Source organism: Muntiacus reevesi, chromosome 7 (genome assembly GCF_963930625.1).
Source record: "Muntiacus reevesi chromosome 7, mMunRee1.1, whole genome shotgun sequence".
Taxonomy (NCBI): domain Eukaryota; kingdom Metazoa; phylum Chordata; class Mammalia; order Artiodactyla; family Cervidae; genus Muntiacus; species Muntiacus reevesi.
Genome location: NC_089255.1, coordinates 14,408,647 through 14,426,419, shown reverse-complemented (window position 1 = coordinate 14,426,419; position 17,773 = coordinate 14,408,647). Strand labels below are relative to the sequence as shown.

Genomic DNA, 17,773 nt, shown 5'->3' with positions numbered 1-17,773 from the left:
CCTTGCCCAAGAAGCAAAGCAATTTAACTTTGCCAATATGAGCTAATGTTTCATAACTTTAATCTTTACATTTTCAATTAAGAGATGGATGCATCACATATATCCATACACAAAAAGGAAAAAAAAAAGTCATTTCTTTACTGTGTACCTGGGAAATACAACTGTAACCTAGATTTGTACATTCAAACATATCGCAATTTAATTATTAGAGCTAACACTACTAAGAACACGATGGAGAGTGGAAAAGTTATATGTTTTAAATCACAAAAAATTAGAAAAAAATAGAACTGACATGGCATTTGGCATGGCTTTGTTAATTATAAGGGTGGCTCACCAATCTCAGCTAAGCTGGTAGAGCCAGGAGGGTGATTAAGTTTTTATAAAAAACAGGTATGGGGAGTTCTCTGGTGGTCCAGAGGTTAAGAATCTGCCTTCTAATGCAGGGGATGAAGGTTTGATCCCTGGCTGGCGAACTAAGATCCCACATGCCATGGGGAAAACCTATGCATCGCAACTTAGACCTAATGCAGCTAAATAAATAAATATTAAAAACTAGGTATGATGATGTCAGAGATTTTTTTGTCATATTACCCAGAGAAATGAGATATAATGAATTTTCTTTAAAAACAATGCAAGGCAAAAATTAACTGTTTTGGTATCTCCATTTAAAAAATGCTTTGCATTGTTCTGAGAATAAGATCCAGGGTTCTATCCTTATTAGCATTCTTTTAACAAAATAATATATGAATAAAGAACATTGAGGATAAGATCCAAGGTTCCATACATAATTTGTTTAACTATAAAGACTACTTGGAGTGAAACTGACTACCTGAATAAATCTAGAACCCTCATCAAAAAACTAAACCTAAGATATTAAATTGTTGCTCCAAAATACTAAATAAGTTTCCTGCTTGTCATTTCCTAGCACCCTACTCTTGAAGTGAAAGTGGAAACCAATAAATAAAAGCAATTTTATGAACAAAGATAACTTCCCTTACTTAAAAGGCAGGCAAAAGAAAAAGGTCAAACCCACAGTGGTATTTGAAATAGTTCTATGCTTCTTATTCCTGGTAAATTTATTTCAGAGGGACTAATAAGTTATGTTTTAATAGACATGAACTCAAATAAACAGAAGACAGACATACAAGTTTGACAGTAAAATGTCTGCTAAATCCTTACATTCAGAAACCTATAAGTAATAATTTAATTTTTAATTAATAATTTCATTTTCATCTGGTGTGGAAGCATGCTTATTCCTGGAAAAAACAGTTGATCTTATTGACTGACATTTTGATATACTTTAAGGTTAATTAAATAAGCAATGAGGCAAAGTAGCCAGTGTGCTGTAAGATGCAATTTTTCTGTAGGATTACACTTAAAAACAATTTTATACTCGAACCAACTAGTTAAGTCAACAAAGTGAGAGAAGTTGGTAGCTCCTGTATAAACCCTAACATCTTTTAGGAAGACTTAAAAATCAAATCATGACTGGATTGACTTTGTAATTTATGATCTGTTAGGCTAAAGCTGTGGATTTAATTCAAGAATTGTACATTACGAAGTACATAAAGATGTTGCTTTTAAATGTTATTTTTGCATAAGTTTACTTACCGCCATATAAGCATTTGTTCCAACATACGTCTTGGCTATAGAATTCACCAGCTATGAGACAAAACAGTCTGTTAGAACAATATAAAGATAATGTGGAAATAAAATGGGCAATTATTCCTCATTTAACCTACAATCATCATTTCTATAAATCAACTAAAAATTATGTAAAAGGGAACAAATTTATCTACAAAGGCATTAAAAATGATTAAATCTCTTTTCTTTTGAATGTGATTTCCAATTTAAACAAGCACGGCTTTATAGTTTATAGCAGATAACCTTCAACAATTCACTTAAGCAGGATGCTTATCGCTTTAGTACCCCAAACCCGCCTGATATAAAAAGTCAATTTGAAGTAGAATTTGAACACTCATTTTTTAGTCAGATGGCTCCAGATGTGAATGAAGCCCCATGCCTTACCAGAATGAAACGAACACTAAATACGCTGGAGGGATAACAGACTTTGACAACTCATAATACAACCATGACCTTCGCTTTGGTCTTCGTGTTTGGCTGGGAGTAAAGGTGGCTGCAATTCAAATCAACATCACAGCACGCTCATGGGTCACTATCACCGGGGTTCTCAGGGGAGGCCCAAAATGGAAATTAATTAAAATTTGTGCTGCACATTGTAATGGCCCTCCACCATTGTTGCTCCCAATATTAATTTTTATTGTGGGCCAGTTGGGCTCCCCAGGCACAGCTCCCACTCTGCCCTCCCTTTTGTCTGGCCAAAACACTTTCATATCAAAGCTGCATATCAATGAAGTTTGCTATTCGTAAGTAGTAATTACAATATCAGCAGTTTTTACTGTCATTAAACAATGAACAATCATATTCTGATGAAGGCAACTCGCTCAGAGATTAAAAATGAATAACACAATCCCAGCCGACGAGAAGATGCAGAATTCTGTTTGTCTGGCAGCTAGGTGATTTTTCAATCCAGAGAGAGAATGAAAATAGGAAGTAGATGTTACAGAGATGAGAACAGATTAGGAGGAAAAAGACCTACCTGAGTGCTAACTCCAAAATCACACAGCTTGACTTGTCCTCTCGTGTTTACTAGCATATTGGAGGGCTTCACATCTAAAAAGGGACCAGAAAAACCCATGAACCCATGTAACTAATTCCATATCTACTGAGCTTGTTCTAAGAAAAGCACACGCACACCAACCAAACCATACTGCAGAAATGACATCATCTGTTCAACCTAGAATTCTAATCACAAATTTAATGCAAAGCATTTTATCTGGAGGCAAAATGTAAGGTCCTAACTCCCTCACTTCCAACCATTTTTGGTTTCTGTAGAAGCAAGAGTTTATTTATCTCATGTGAAAGTCAAACAAAATCTTTGCTTCCAACAACAGTAAACACACCTAACATCCTACTCCAGCTTTCAGAAAAAGTCGATAAGAAAATGTAGCCTTCTTGCATAAAATTTGTACAAGAAGGCTTAGCTTTGCTCTTAATGTGAAACTGCTTCTCCCACCAAAAAAGTAAGGCCTAAGGGAAGCCAATAAAGAAAAAATCATTCAAAATGCTTGCTGGTAACAGGTTATATCTGAAAGCGTGAATGCAGTACTGCTTTTTCCTAGTTTTACATGCAAACCATACTTCAGATAATCCTCAGAAATTGACCTAAAAGATGTATGTGTGTGTGTGCATACGTGCAATTATCAAGTCTTTTATTTATCCCTCTCATCCCTTATATCATTTTGACTGTTTTTAAAGTTAACAAAAGAACTGACATAGCTTTTGCCAAGGCAGTCGGCTAAACAGACACAAAGCGTTTCTGTGAAGCATCGTCAGTGACAACAATAAGCCTTTTCAGGAATTCAAGGAGCCAACAAAAACCATCCAAGCAGGATGACACCACAGCACTTTTGTTGGTACAGGACAGCACCTGCTTCAGTATTTCATCTTCAGCAGTAAAAGTGGTTTGGAACAGACAGCTTGCCGTATTCAATAGAATATATGACCATAACTATTCCGAGACTGAACAAAAGACTCAGAATTTCTATGTAACATCTAAACAAAAACTGTGAGTTAATCTCACTCTGCCCCTCCAATCTGCAAAAGGGTACCCCCCAAAAAATATCTTGCCAAGACTAGGTACTTAACTCAAACCTCAGGTTCAAACTCAGTAACCAGCGTTTACTGAACTCTACCTCTCATGTGACAGGCATCTTCTCACACATGTGCTCGTTTGGTGTTGCCTGACACTAGAATATAAACTCCATGAAGGCAGGGACTTTGACTCTTTTACTGACTTCTAGATACCAGTTCCTGAAGAGGGCCAGTCATACAGGAAATGCTTAATAAATATTTGTTGAATAGATGAGAATAAATTAATGGAAACCATGAACACATAGCATTATCTTGTCAATGATTATGTTTCAGTGATCAGGGGTTAGCTGTAGACTATGCCTCTGTAGCATGCCCTCTCAGATAAGACACACTTCTTGTAGAGGGCCTTTCTGAAAACAGGTCAGTATGCCTAGGCATGTGTAAGCTTTTTTAACCAACTTGCCTCCCTGCTTCTAGTTTTCCCCAATTTCAATATAAACCTTATACCACCATCATATTAAATACACTTTCACTGTATAACTTCTCTCCTAAGGAGGAAGTAAAATACTCTCTGACTTCCCCCGCAAACCCAATGTGAATTCCCTAAGAAGAGGGTTGTGCTTTCAAATGTGCCTCAGTTCAGTTCAGTCGCTCAGTCGTGTCCAACTCTTTGCGACCCCATGGACCACAGCACGCCAGACCTCCCTGTCCGTCACCAACTCCCGGAGTCTACCTAAACCCATGTCCACTGAGTGAATGATGCCATCCAACCATCTCATCCTCTGTTGTCCCCTTCTCCTCCTGCCCTCAATCTTTCCCAACATCAGGGTCTTTTCAAATGAGTCAGCTCTTCGCATCACGTGGCCAAAGTATTGCAGTTTCAGCTTAAACATCAGTTCTTCCAATGAACACTCAGGACTGATCTTTAGGATGGACTGGTTGGATCTCCTTGCAGTCCAAGGGACTCTCAAGAGTCTTCTCCAACACCACAGTTCAAAGGCATCAATTCTTTGGTGCTCAGCTTTCTTTATAGTCCAACTCTCACATCCATATATGACCACTGGAAAAACCATAGCCTTGACTAGATGGACCTTTGTTGACAGAGTAATGTCTCTGCTTTTTAATATAAGTGGGTCATAACTTTCCTTCCAAAGAGTAAGCGTCTTTTAATTTCATGGCTGCAGTCACCATCTGCAGTGATTCTGGAGCCCAAAAAAATAATCTGCCACTGTTTCTGCTGTTTCTCCATCTATTTGCCATGAAGTGATGGGACCAGATGCCACGATCTTTGCTTTCTGAATGTTGAGCTTTAAGCCAACTTTTTCACTCTCCTCTTTCACTTTCATCAAGAGGCTCTTTAGTTCTTCTTCACTTTCTGCCACAAGGGTGGTGTCGTCTGCATATCTGAGATTATTGATACTTCTCCCGGCAATCTTGATTCCAGCTTGTGCTTCCTCCAATCCAACGTTTCTCATGATGTACTCTGCATATAAGTAGTCTTATACGTGCAGCCTCAGTAGTCTGCGCAAAAAATACACATCATAGACAGCCACAGTAGACATTCAATAAACATTTGCTGAACTGGAAGAAATGTTAGTCTCTACAAAGCCTGGTCTTATTTTCCAAATTTAATTCTCACTACATGCCCTCAACTTTAAATATTTTTCTTTTGGACAATCTGCTCTTTTATATACTGATACCCTTAAACTGGGCTTCTCTGGTAGCTCAGTTGGTAAAGAATTTGCCTGCAATGCAGGAGACCCTGGTTCCTTTCCTGGGTCGGGAAGATCCCCTGGAGAAGGGATAGGTTACCCATTTCAGTATTCTTTGGCTTCCTTGGTGGCTCAGATGGTAAAGAATCTGCCTGCAATGCAGGAGACCTGGGTTCAATCCTTGGGTTGGGAAGATCACTTGGAGGAGGGCACAGCAACCCACTCCAGTATTCTTGCCCAGAGAATCCCATGGACAGAAGAACCTGCCAGGCTGCAGTCCACGGGGCTGCAGAGTCAGACATGACTGAGCAGCTATGCATAACACAGCACCCTTAAACCACTCTTAAGCCATACATCTGATGGAGACAGTTAATGAACAAATATTCTGAGCTCCTGGAAGAAGGGGCTGCCTGAAAATCACAAGGTATGGTAAGATGAACAAATCCTTAGCTTTAATCAGACACACATTTGACTTAAGTGGACCAACAGAAAGAAAAGAATAAAACAGCAAAATTTCTAGATTATGTTCTGAAAAGCAAGGTGTAAATAAGAACTGGACAGCATTTTCAGCTCTCCAATACCTTTTTTAAACTTACATATGTGCCTACTGCCTGATTTTGCACATTTATTTTTCAATTCAGTTTTCAGAAATAGTTTGTGAATGAAAGCAGTAGGCATACAGCTATCCTCTAAACAACTTCTGTATTCCAACTAGACTGGTCTAGCCATTGTCTCAAAAGAAACAAATCTCTAAAACACCATGACCATGCCACCATTCATGCCGTGTCCCAGGCCTCAACCTTCCTGGGTTTAGAAATCCTTATTTGATACTTTTTGACAGAATCCTGTCCATCCTTCAACTCAACTCAACTCCTGTCCATCCTCCATCTCCCTGTTAACAAATCTACTTGGCTACCAAAATCACTGCTTTCTTTGAATTGCTAAGGCATTTACTGTCTGTACCATTTAGAACTGAGCATGTAACACCTTTTTTTTAAATTTAAACCAGTAATTACTTACCATATTTACTGTTAAAGATATCACCAAGTAACAAGTTCACAGGGGAGGAATGTCTTTACACATTTTCGTATTTATCCTGTGTGAGGATACAGGATATATCCAAGATGTATAACACTTTGCTCACTGGTTGATGGCCTCCTAAACAATACACTAAATTCGCTAGTATAAGTGATCCCCTCCCCAACGACATTGGACCATAACAGATCCCTTTAAACAAAATCAATGGATTCAGGTGAGGAGACAGAAGACTGACTCAATGGAGACATAAGACTTGGATTTTAGTCTTCTGGGCCCTGTCAAATGTAACTCTGGACTAGGCATGTGATGTTTTAGCTTTCACCTCTGTAGGGAGATAATAAAAGTTACTGTATCTTAAAAAATTGTGGGGATTAGATGAAATAATGAATGTAAAATAGCTTTTAAACTGCCAAACACTCTATAAAGTATTATTTTCATCTACTGGCAATCAACCAAGTCATAAAAAGTGTTATATTTCTTTATGTTCAGGAATAATTTCTGTTGCTACTGCAGTAAATTCAAGCTGTATTTAGGTAAAATACTAGCTGAAAGAAAGTAATTCCAAAGTCCAGTAAGTAGACTGATAAAATCTATTCAATGTTTATGAAGAGGCATATTTGCCAGACTATATGTACTCATTCCCTAATAAGGCCAATGAACTGGTCTCCTTACTTTCACACTTGCTCTACAGCCTGTCATGAACAGCGCTGCTAAAGTGACTTTTTAAAACCTAAATCAGGGACTTCCCTGGTGGTCCAGTGGTTAAGATGTTGTGCTTCCACTGCAGGGGGTGCAGGTTCAATCCCTGGTCAGGGAGCTAAGATCCTGCATGCCACATGGCATGGCCAAAAAATAGAAAAAATTAAAAAAAAAAAAAAGCCCTGAAACCTAAATAAGACCATGTCAGTCAGTCAGTCAGTCAGTCAGTTCACTTGCTCAGTCGTATCTGACTCTTTGCGACCCCATGAATCGCAGCACTCCAGGCCTCCCTGGCCATCACCAACTCCCAGAGTTTACTTAAACTCAGGCCCTTTGAGCCGGTGATGCCATCCAGTCATCTCATCCTCTGTCGTCCCCTCCTCCTCCTGCCCCCAATCCCTCCCAGCATCAGGGTCTTTTCAAATGAGTCAACTTTTTGCATGAGGTGGCCAAAGTACTGGAGTTTCAGCTTCAGCATCAGTCCTTCCAATGAACACCCAGGACTGATCTCCTTTAGGATGAACTGGTTGGATCTCCTCGCAGCCCAAGGGACTCTCAAGAGTCTTCTCCAACACCATAGTTCAAAAGCATCAATTTTTCGGCGCTCAGCTTTCTTCACAGTCCAACTCTCACAACCATACATGACCACTGGAAAAACCACAGCCTTGATCAGACGGACCTTTGTTGACAAAGTAATGTCTCTGCTTTTTAATATGCTATCTAGGTTGGTCATAACTTTCCTTCCAAGGAGTAAGCGTCTTTTAATTTCATGGCTGCAATCACCATCTGCAGTGATTTTGGAGACCAGAAAAATGAAGTCTGACACTGTTTCCACTGTCTCCCCATCTGTTTCCCATGAGGTGATGGGACCAGATGCCATGATCTTAGTTTTCTGAATATTAAGCTTTAAGTCAACTTTTTCACTCTCCTCTTTCACTTTTATCAAGAGGCTCTTTATTTCTTTGCTTTCTGCCATAAGGGTGGTGTCATCTGCATATCTGAGGTTATCGATATCTCTCCCGGCAATCTTGATTCCAGCTTGTGCTTCTTCCAGCCCAACGTTTCTCATGATGTACTCTGCATAGAAGTTAAATAAGCAGGGTGACAATATACAGCCTTGACGTCTCCTTTTCCTATTTGGAACCAGTCTGTTGTTCCATGTCCAGTTCTAACTGTTGCTTCCTGACCTGCAAACAGGTTTCTCAAGAGGCAGGTCAGGTGGTCTGGTATTCCCATCTCTTTCAGAATTTTCCACAGTTTATTGTGATCCACATAGTCGAAGGCTTTGGCATAGTTAATAAAGCAGAAATAGATGTTTTTCTGGAACTCTCTTGCTTTTCCGATGATCCAGCGGATGTTGGCAATTTGATCTCTGGTTCCTCTGCCTTTCCTAAAACCAGCTCAAACATCTGGAAGTTCATGTCACTCCTCTGCCTAAAACCTCTAGGAGTCTCGCAATGCAAAATGCAGCCCTCATGGTTTCTGAAGGCTTCTCTGAGCTGCCCCAATTACCTTTGTACTCTCATCCTTCCTACTGCTCTCCCTGCCTGCTCTGCTTTATCTCACTGGCCGCCTTTTCAGGCCTGCTCCTGCTTTGTGGTTCTGTACCACTGGAATAGTTTGCTCCCATATATATAAGCAGGCATGGCCTGAGCCTTTGCTTTTTTTTTTATTTCTTCCAGGTTTCTGCTCAAATGTTACCCTTTTAAGAGAAGCCTTCCTCAACCATCCACTATGAAGAGCAATACGTCCAACCTCAGAGATTCATTCTCCCTCTTCCCTATTTCAATGCTCCTCTTAACACTTAGCATTATCTACACCCTATACAAGTACATGTAAATCTGTTCTCAGTCTTCCCTTTCTGAAGGAAAGCTCCATGAATGCAGAGACGTGATCTGTTATGTTCAATTCTATGTTTAGAATGGTGCCTGATACGGATAAGAAATGGTATCTGTTGAATAAATCGTGAATGAATATTCCCACTAAATAAATGGGCAAATATGTATACCTGGAGAAGCATGAATTCGGATTGAGATGGAGCTCCATCTTTTCCCATCCAATTGCATATATTTCAGAATAAATATATTTCACTATTAATGAATACATTTGTGAATGATATTGTTCATTCTGAGAGAACGTACAGGCATTCAAAAATACTCATTCAACAAATATTTACTAATGCCTTAGCATGTGCCAGATATGATAGTAGGCACTGTGGAGAGAAGCCTGAGTAAGACCTGTCTCTACCCTTCAGAAGAGTCATATTAAGGAGCTGTTGGTATATATTTTGACCAAAAATAGTGTATATGAGATTTCAGGATAATACCACTGCTTATGTATACTCTAAATGGTATTTGCTTTCTATAGTAAAAACAATGAGAATTATGTAACTAGAGAGTTTCCAAGCGTGGCTGTGCATTAAAAAAAAAAAAACAAAAACACTTTTGATTCCACCTCAGATCTATGTATGTATGCTATGTCACTTCAGTTGTGTTTGACTCTCTGTGACCCCACGAACTGTAGCCCACCAGGCTCCTCTGTCCATGGGATTTTCCAGGTAAGGATATTGGAGTGGGTTGCCATTTCCTTCTCCAATCCTTGTGTATATGTATGTGTATATACGTATGTGTGTTGTCTGTGTGTATATACCTCAGATCTACTGATTCAGAAATCAATTTAAAACAGTCTGGTCTTCAAGGCAGCATTCAGAAAAGATCAACATAACCTGCTATATTTCCTTCTGATTTAACTGCTGGCAAGTTCATAATATCTGAAAAGAAATTTTATTGTTTAACTTTGCTTTTTAAATCAATTTTATTCATTAAAAACCAATTTTACTGCAGTTATTTTGAATATATAGCTTAATGAGTTTGACAAATGTATACATCCATATAAACTACACCACAATCAAGATATGAAACATTTATATCACCCCCCAAAATTCCCCATGTCCTTTATAGTCAATTCCATCCTGACCTCTGGCAACTGCTGATTTCTTTGTTATTTTTAGGTGATTTTTTTCCTTTTCAACATATATAATAAACCCTGTAATAATTTTGATTTAAAAAGTCGATGATTAGTGTTTGGATAATACCTCTCTGTCACTAATATCTAAGGAAGTTATCTTGCAGACAGTATCAACTGGGTCTTACTTTTTTGACCAATCTGACATTTTTGCTATAAATTGTAGTATTTAGACCATTCAAATTTAATGTAATTGGTGATACGGTTGAGTTCAACTCTACTAGCTTACTAATTGTCTCATCTGTTCTTTGTTCCTTTCTTCTTCTTTTACTGCCTTCTTCTGGATTAGTTTGGCTCTTTTTAGCATTCCACTGATCTCTACTATTGGCTTCTAAGCGAGAAGTTGGTAAGCTTTTTCTGTAGAGGACTACATTTCAGGTACTGAGGCCAATACTCAGTTTTGCCACTGTAGGACAGAAGCAATCACAGGCAGTATGTAAATAAGTGAACACGGCTGTGCTCCAATAATCTTTGTTTACCAAAACAGGTAGTGAGTCAAATTTGACCTGTGGGCTAAAGTTTGCCAGTCCACTGGAAGGTTTCTTTCTGTTTTAACAGCTGTTCTAGGGATTACAATGTTTCTTTAACATTTCAGAGTCTACTTTCAAATAATATTAGGGTATTTAATTGATAATGTAAGAATATTAGAACAGTATGTTTCCCTCCCATCCTTTGTGAAACTATTACCTATCTTTCCTCTACGTGACAATATAGTCTTTATTTTTGCCTTAAATAATCATCTTTTAAAAAAATTTTTAAAAAAAGGCCTTTTATATATCCACAGGTATATCATTCCTGGTACTATTTATTTCTTCATGTAGACTGTTAGTCTACATCAATGTGGTATCATTTTTCTTCAGCCTAAATAACTTCCTCTAACATTTTTTATAATGATCATCTATTGGCAATGGATTCTCTCTTCTTTATTTGCCTTAAAAAGTATTTATTTAACTGTTATTTAGAAGAATATATTTACTTAGAATATATTTATATTCTTTTTATATTAGATTTATATTAAATTCTAAATATATTTACTTAGAATTCTGGATTTAAAGGATTTTTATTTCTTCAGTATGTTAATGATGTGTTTCCATTGTCTTCTGGCTTGCATAGCTTCTGAAAAGAAGTCCGCTTTCATTCCCATTTTCTGTTCCACTTTTTAATGTATTACTTTTACTCTGAATATTTTAAAGATTTAAAAAAATTACTGGCTTTAAAGTTTTTATTTGTACTTTGGTATGGTCCTGTATATGTCCTGGTGAAGTGTGTTAGGCTTCTCAGATCTCTGGGTTTATGGGTTTCATCAAATTTGGAAAGTTTGGGAAGCATTATTTCTTCAAATTATTTTTTGCTCCCTCTTCTTTTTCCTTTTCTTCTGAGACTTTACTTACGCATATATCCTAGACTTGGGTGGTACTGTCTCAAAAGGTCACTGAGTTGGTGCTTAATTTTTTTTAAGTCTTTTTTTTCTTTGCAGTAATATTAGATAATTTCTATGTTTCTAACATCGATTGCAAATTGTTTCTTCTGCAATTTCTAACCTATTGTTAATTACATCAAGTGAAATTTTTTACTCAGGTGTTTTATTTTTCATATCTAAAAGTTCCCTTCGATTTTGTCTCCCGTTTCTCTCCTCATAATGCTCATGTTTTCCTTGAGGTCCTTTAGTATATTTATTAATATAATAACTGTTCTAAAGTCCTTGTCAGCTAATGGGAGAGTCCCATTTCCTTTTTAACATAAAGAACTTAATATAGGAAATTTGCTACATAGGAATTCGAGGGCTAGAAAATGAAACTAGGGTAATAATTTAAGGAAGCAGCTATTTTGTCCTCAGAGAGATTTCTGCTTCTATGTCAAAGGGATTTCCTAGGCAAGAATACTGGAGTGGGTTGCCATTTTCTTCTCCAGGGGATCTTCCTGACCCAGGGATCGAACCCACGTCTCCTGCATTGTGGGTGGATATTTTACCATTTTGCCACCAGGGAAGTCCCAAGAACTCAGAAGAGAAGCTCTGAAGAGTCAGTGTTCAGACCTCCAAGAAGAGGTCACTGCCCAGTTGCAGGTCATATCTGTGAGGGAGCATTTGGGGCTGGTTCTCCATGTGCTACCAGAAGCTGGGTGTTTGGGTCAGGACCCAGTGCTGAGGTGGTGCTGCAGGAGGTGCAAAACCAGGAAGACCACTGGCTCTGATTCCCACCTCGGTCTCCCTCTACTGCCTGCTACTGGCAGAATCTAACAAAGAGCCACCAGTCCAAGGGTACTCTGACATGTTATTTGCAGAGACCAGCCTCTGCATCACAGAGGAGTATGTGGAAAGAAAAGTTGATGGGGGTTGAATTACTGCAGATAAACAACTAGCAAGTCTCTTACACAGCAGATCTGGACTCTGCACACAAAGCAGGCTCCAAGTTTTGGTATCTGGATGTCTGTCTAGTATCTTCCTTCTAGATTTGATTGGCTTTTTCTTCCTAAGTAATTTGCTATTTTGCCTATTTTTTAAATTTAAGTTTAAAAAGTTTTTGTTTTTTTACAATGTTGTGTTGATTTCTGCCATACAACAATGCAAATCAGTCATAATTATACATACATTCCTCCCTCCATAGCCTCCCTCCCCTCTCCCTCATTCCACCCCTCCAGGTCATCACAGAGCACCAGACTGGGTTCCCTGTGCTACATAGCAGCTTCACACCAGCCATCCATCTTACACATGATAATGTATACACGTTGACACTACTTTCTCCATTTATCCCACTCTCTCCTTCCCCCACTGTGTCCACAAGTCCATTCTCTATATCTGCATCTCCATTCTTTCCCTGCAAAAAGGTTCATCAATATCATTTCTCTAGATTCCATATATTGATACATGTATTAATATACTATATTTGTTTTTTTCTTTCTGACTTGTTTCACTCTGTATAACTCTGGCTCTAGGTTCATCCACCTCATGAGAGTCCCATTTCTATTGACTGATTATTTTTCTGGTTATGGTCTTTCATTCACTATCAGAAGAAAAAAAATTTTTTTTCATGTGCTGATTTTTACTTAGATGGCAGATATTTGGATTATGTTGTTGAGTGGCTTTATTGTAATCCTTTAAAGAGTGTGAAACTTGATACTGCCAAGGTAGTTAACTTACTTGCAGAGAATCAATGTAGGAGACCTGGGTTTGATCTCTGGATCCAGAAGATCCCCTGGAGAAAGAAATGGCAGCCCACTCTAGTATTCATGCCTACAGAATTCCATGGACAGAGAAGCTTGGTGGGCTACAGTCCATGGGGTTGCAAAGAGTCAGACATGATTGAGTGACTTTCACTTTTCACTCCAAATTGTTAAACACAACTGCATCATAACTACTGATAATCTACACAGGCTGACACTGCTGCAACTCCACTGTTTGTCACATCATCATTAAAAAGCCCACCTTACTGTGAAATCTCACTAAAGGATTAGGAAAATATTGTGACAGGAGACACATGTGATTGGATCATTGTTGGTTCTTCTGTGAACAGCACTTGTCTTTCTGGAAGAAGCCTGCCTTTAGGTAGAACTCATATAATGAAATTTGAGTCTGATCTAATATATCAGATGATTCACATCTTGACTTTCTAGGATAAGAGTCATTGTCATTACTGATTCTACAGAGCAGTAGCTTCCAGTATATACAGTGTATGTTTCTCCCATTTATTGTGTTTATTCGATGATTCATTGAGCACCATTTCTTTGACAGGCACTGCTATGTGGGCAAAAACACGCACTTTCTGCATCACCTCTGCTTTTTCTGAGAGGATCTGGCCAGCAGGAATCTACACTGACTCCTATACAGCCTTATCTGTATAAAATGACTAAGATTTTTCTAAAATGAAAGAAGATAGGAAATACCTGATATCACAAATGGATAACTTTACATTGAACCTTCATTTCACTTTATCTGACATAATGTTGACTTCGAGGCCAACACAAAGCAAACCTCAAATTAGGAAACACTAAAACGAATTATTTTATGTATAATGCAAAGGAATTAGGGTTAATTTGGTTTTTCACTAAAGGTTTATGGTCTACATTAAATGCAGCTTGTTTCTTTTCAGTGGTATGAAAAGGACCTGTATATAATTTCAGATTCTACACATCTCATTTGTATTTTCTTTTAGAAAATGTCTCAGTTAAAATCAATGCTCTACTATTCATTTAAGCTCCTTTGCCTTCAATAAAACTAACTGATAAACCCTAATAATTAATGGCCTGATTAAACCAAAATGACTTACATCTGCCCTGATGATTGCCATTTATACTCAGTCACTTTAAAGACGCATCTTTTTTGTGCTTTGCTTACAGAAGAAAGACTATGATGTTTTTAAGCGAGCTGAATGAAAAGCTGTATGCTCTCAGTTGTTGTTTGTTTTCTGTAACTTGAAATTGCATTAAAATAAGCACAGTTACAACTGTCTTCTTAAAAGTAATGTTTCTTGCCTAATCTGTTGTGCTCTTGTTTATGGCTTGGAATGAAGTTGAAAACAAGTCAAAACAACAACAAAAATTATTTTAGTATTCCTGGAACTATTCTTGAGAATTATAGAAATTGTATGTTTTAAGTGAAAACATGGAAGAGACAAATTCATTGATTATATACTAGGTTTGTTGATGATTCAGATATAAGGTGGATTATTTTACTCAGATAAAGTGAAACTTGAATTAGAGGATTTAGTTAGCCTAAATCTGAATTCATGTGATGGAATTTGAAGCAAATTTCAACATAACAAGATTCCATTTGCTTCAAATTCCATCACATGAATTCAGACTTAGGCTAACTAAATAAATTCTTAATTATTATAGCTTATTTATTTCAAAAAAGGACTTGAGGGCACATGTGTATGAGAGAGTGAATATGTATATGTGAATGTATGATATATAAGATTAAAGGTGATATCTGATCTTCCTACACTGACAAAAGTTGTTATAGAAATTAACTGAGACTGTGTGCTTAGCAGTGCCTGTCAAAGAAACGGTGCTCAATGAATCATTGAATAAACACAATAAATGGGAGAAACATACACTGTATATACTTGAAGCTACTGCTCTGTAGAATCAGTAATGACAATGACTCTTATCCTAGAAAGTCAAGATGTGAATCATCTGATATATTAGATCAGACTCAAATTTCATTATATGAGTTCTACTAGCTTTGTAAAATTTCACCCTACAAAAGCAAAGGCTGATACTTGGCCAAAAACTCCAGGCAACTTCCACATAACTTCCTGGGCTCTTTCTCTGCACATTCCTTCCTCTCCAGGACTCTGCTCCATAAATTTTAGCCATTTCACTCTTCTTGATAACCTCCAAGGCAGGCTCATCTGAAGTGCTTAGAGGATTACTAGGGGCTTCTCAGGTGCCACTAGTGGAAGAGAATCCACTTGCCAATCCAGCAGTCTAGAGACTCAGGTTTGATCTCTGAGTCGGGAAGATTCCCTGGAGGGCATGGCAACCCATTCCAGTATTCTTGCCTGGAGAACCCCATGGACAGAGTAGCCTGGTGGGCTACACCACACAGGGTCACCAAGAGGCAGACACGACTAAAGCGACTGAGCAGACACGCATGGATAAACTATTAGGAGAAACTATTAGAAAACCATTAGGAAGCTGGACAAATGGCAGAACTTACAAATAGGACATCAGTGTCATGCCGCAGGTGGTTTTCTAGAGGAGCCTGTAACTAAATAAAAACCAGCCTCAAAGTGTCTTTTAAAATTAAATGTAAACTTACCATATAATCTTTGTGGTTGCATTCCTATTTTAACTTTAATAAAGTATGAAATATCAGTTAATTATTGACACTGATCATACAGTATCAATGGAAAATGGCTATTTTTTTTCAAAACTGATGTGCATTAGGTGATCTGATTCAATGTGATTACAAATATTTAAAGAAAGATACATACCACCCCAAGTAGCAACTCAAGAGAAATGAAAACGCAGAACCAAATAAAGACTTGTGTACAAACAGTATCATTATTCATAATAGTCCCAAACTGGATACAATCCAAATATCCCTCTACTAGTAAATGGATAAATTCCTAGAAACATACAAACTCCCAAGATTGAATCATGAAGAAATAGAAAACTGAATGAGACCAATTACTAGTAAGGAGATTGAATCAGTAATGTTAAAACTTCCTGCAAACAAAAGAGCAGGACCAGATGGCTTCACTAGTGAATTCTATACCAAACATTCAAAGAAAAAACAGTACCAATTCTTCTCAAACTCTTCAGAAAAACAGCATAAGAGGGAACACTTCCAAACTCATTTTGCGAGGCCAGCATTACCCTGATGCCAAAACCAGACAAAAATATCTGACTATTCAAAGGAGAAATAAAAGACAGTCTCTTAAATAAATGGCGTTTGAAAAAAATGCACAACCACATTTTAAAAAATGAAACTGGACCACTCAAAATGGATTAAAGACTTGCATATAGGACCTGAAGGCATAAAAGCCCTTGAAGAAAACAGAAAGGGTTAGTTCCTTGACATCAGTCTTGACAATGATTTTTTTGGATTTGACATCAAAAGCAAAGGCAACAGTGACTTCCCTGGTAGTCTCAAGGTAAACAACATGCCTTGGAATGCAGGGGACATGGGTTCAACCCTTGGTCTGGGAAGATTCCACATGCTGTGGGGCAACTAAACCTGTGTCCACAACTGCTGAAGCCTGCACGCCCTAGAGCCTGTGCTCTAGAACAAGAGAAGCCACCACAAGGAGAAGACTGTGCACCGCAAACAGAGGGCAGTCCTGTCTCACTGCAACCAGAGGAAAAGCCATGTGCTGCAACGAAGACCCATATCAGCCAAAAAAATTAAGTAAAAATAAGAAAGCAAAGGCAACAAAAGCAAAAAACAAACAAAACACATAAGTGGGACTACATCAAATTAAAAAGCTTCGCAGAGCAAGGGAAACCATCAACAAACTGGAAAAGCAACCAAAGGAATAAGAGAAAATATTTGCAAATCATGTGTCTGATTAAAGTCTGTCTGTCTGCATGTGTGCTCAGTCGTGTCCAACTGTTTGTGATCCTTTGGATCGTGGAGTCTTCCAGACTCCTCTGTCCATGGGATTTTTCAGACAAGAACACTGGAATGGGTTGCCAATTCCTCCTCCAGGCGATCTTTCTGATCCAGGGATCGAACTCCCGTCTCCTGTCTCTTGCATTGCAGGTGGATTCTTTACCCTCTGAGCCATTGGGGAAGCCCCATTTGATTAAGGGTTAACATCTAAAATATATAAAAAGTTCAGACAACCTAACAGAAAAAAAAAGTCAACGTGATTGAAAAGCGTACAGAGGGTCTGAACATTTTTCTAAACAAGACATACAGATGGCCAACAGCTACATGAAAAGGTGCTCCACACCTCTAATCATCAGAGAAAAGCAAATCTAAACCACAATAAGATACCACCTCACATCCGTTCGGATGGCTATTATCAAAAACACAAGAAATAACAATTGCTGGCAAGGATGTGGAGAAGAGGGAACGCTGGTCATAGCTGATGGAAATGTAAATTGGTACATCCACTAAGGAAGATGGGCTTCCCTGGCGGCTCAGACGGCAGAGTCTGCCTGAAGATGTGGGCTGG

The 17,773-nt window shown here is 38.2% G+C and overlaps 1 protein-coding gene across 3 annotated transcripts in view; it reads right to left on the bottom strand.

Annotated features, from left to right (window-relative positions):
• MAP2K5 (mitogen-activated protein kinase kinase 5) overlaps positions 1-17,773 on the bottom strand; it is a 261,148-nt gene that overhangs the window by 114,034 nt on the left and 129,341 nt on the right. For all 3 annotated transcript variants that reach the window (XM_065940825.1, XM_065940823.1, XM_065940824.1), the window contains exons 14-15: positions 2,621-2,694; positions 1,612-1,662 (exon numbers count right to left, since the gene is read on the bottom strand). In XM_065940825.1, the coding sequence (XP_065796897.1) occupies positions 1,612-1,662; positions 2,621-2,694 (125 nt within the window). The remainder of the gene's footprint in view (positions 1-1,611; positions 1,663-2,620; positions 2,695-17,773) is intronic.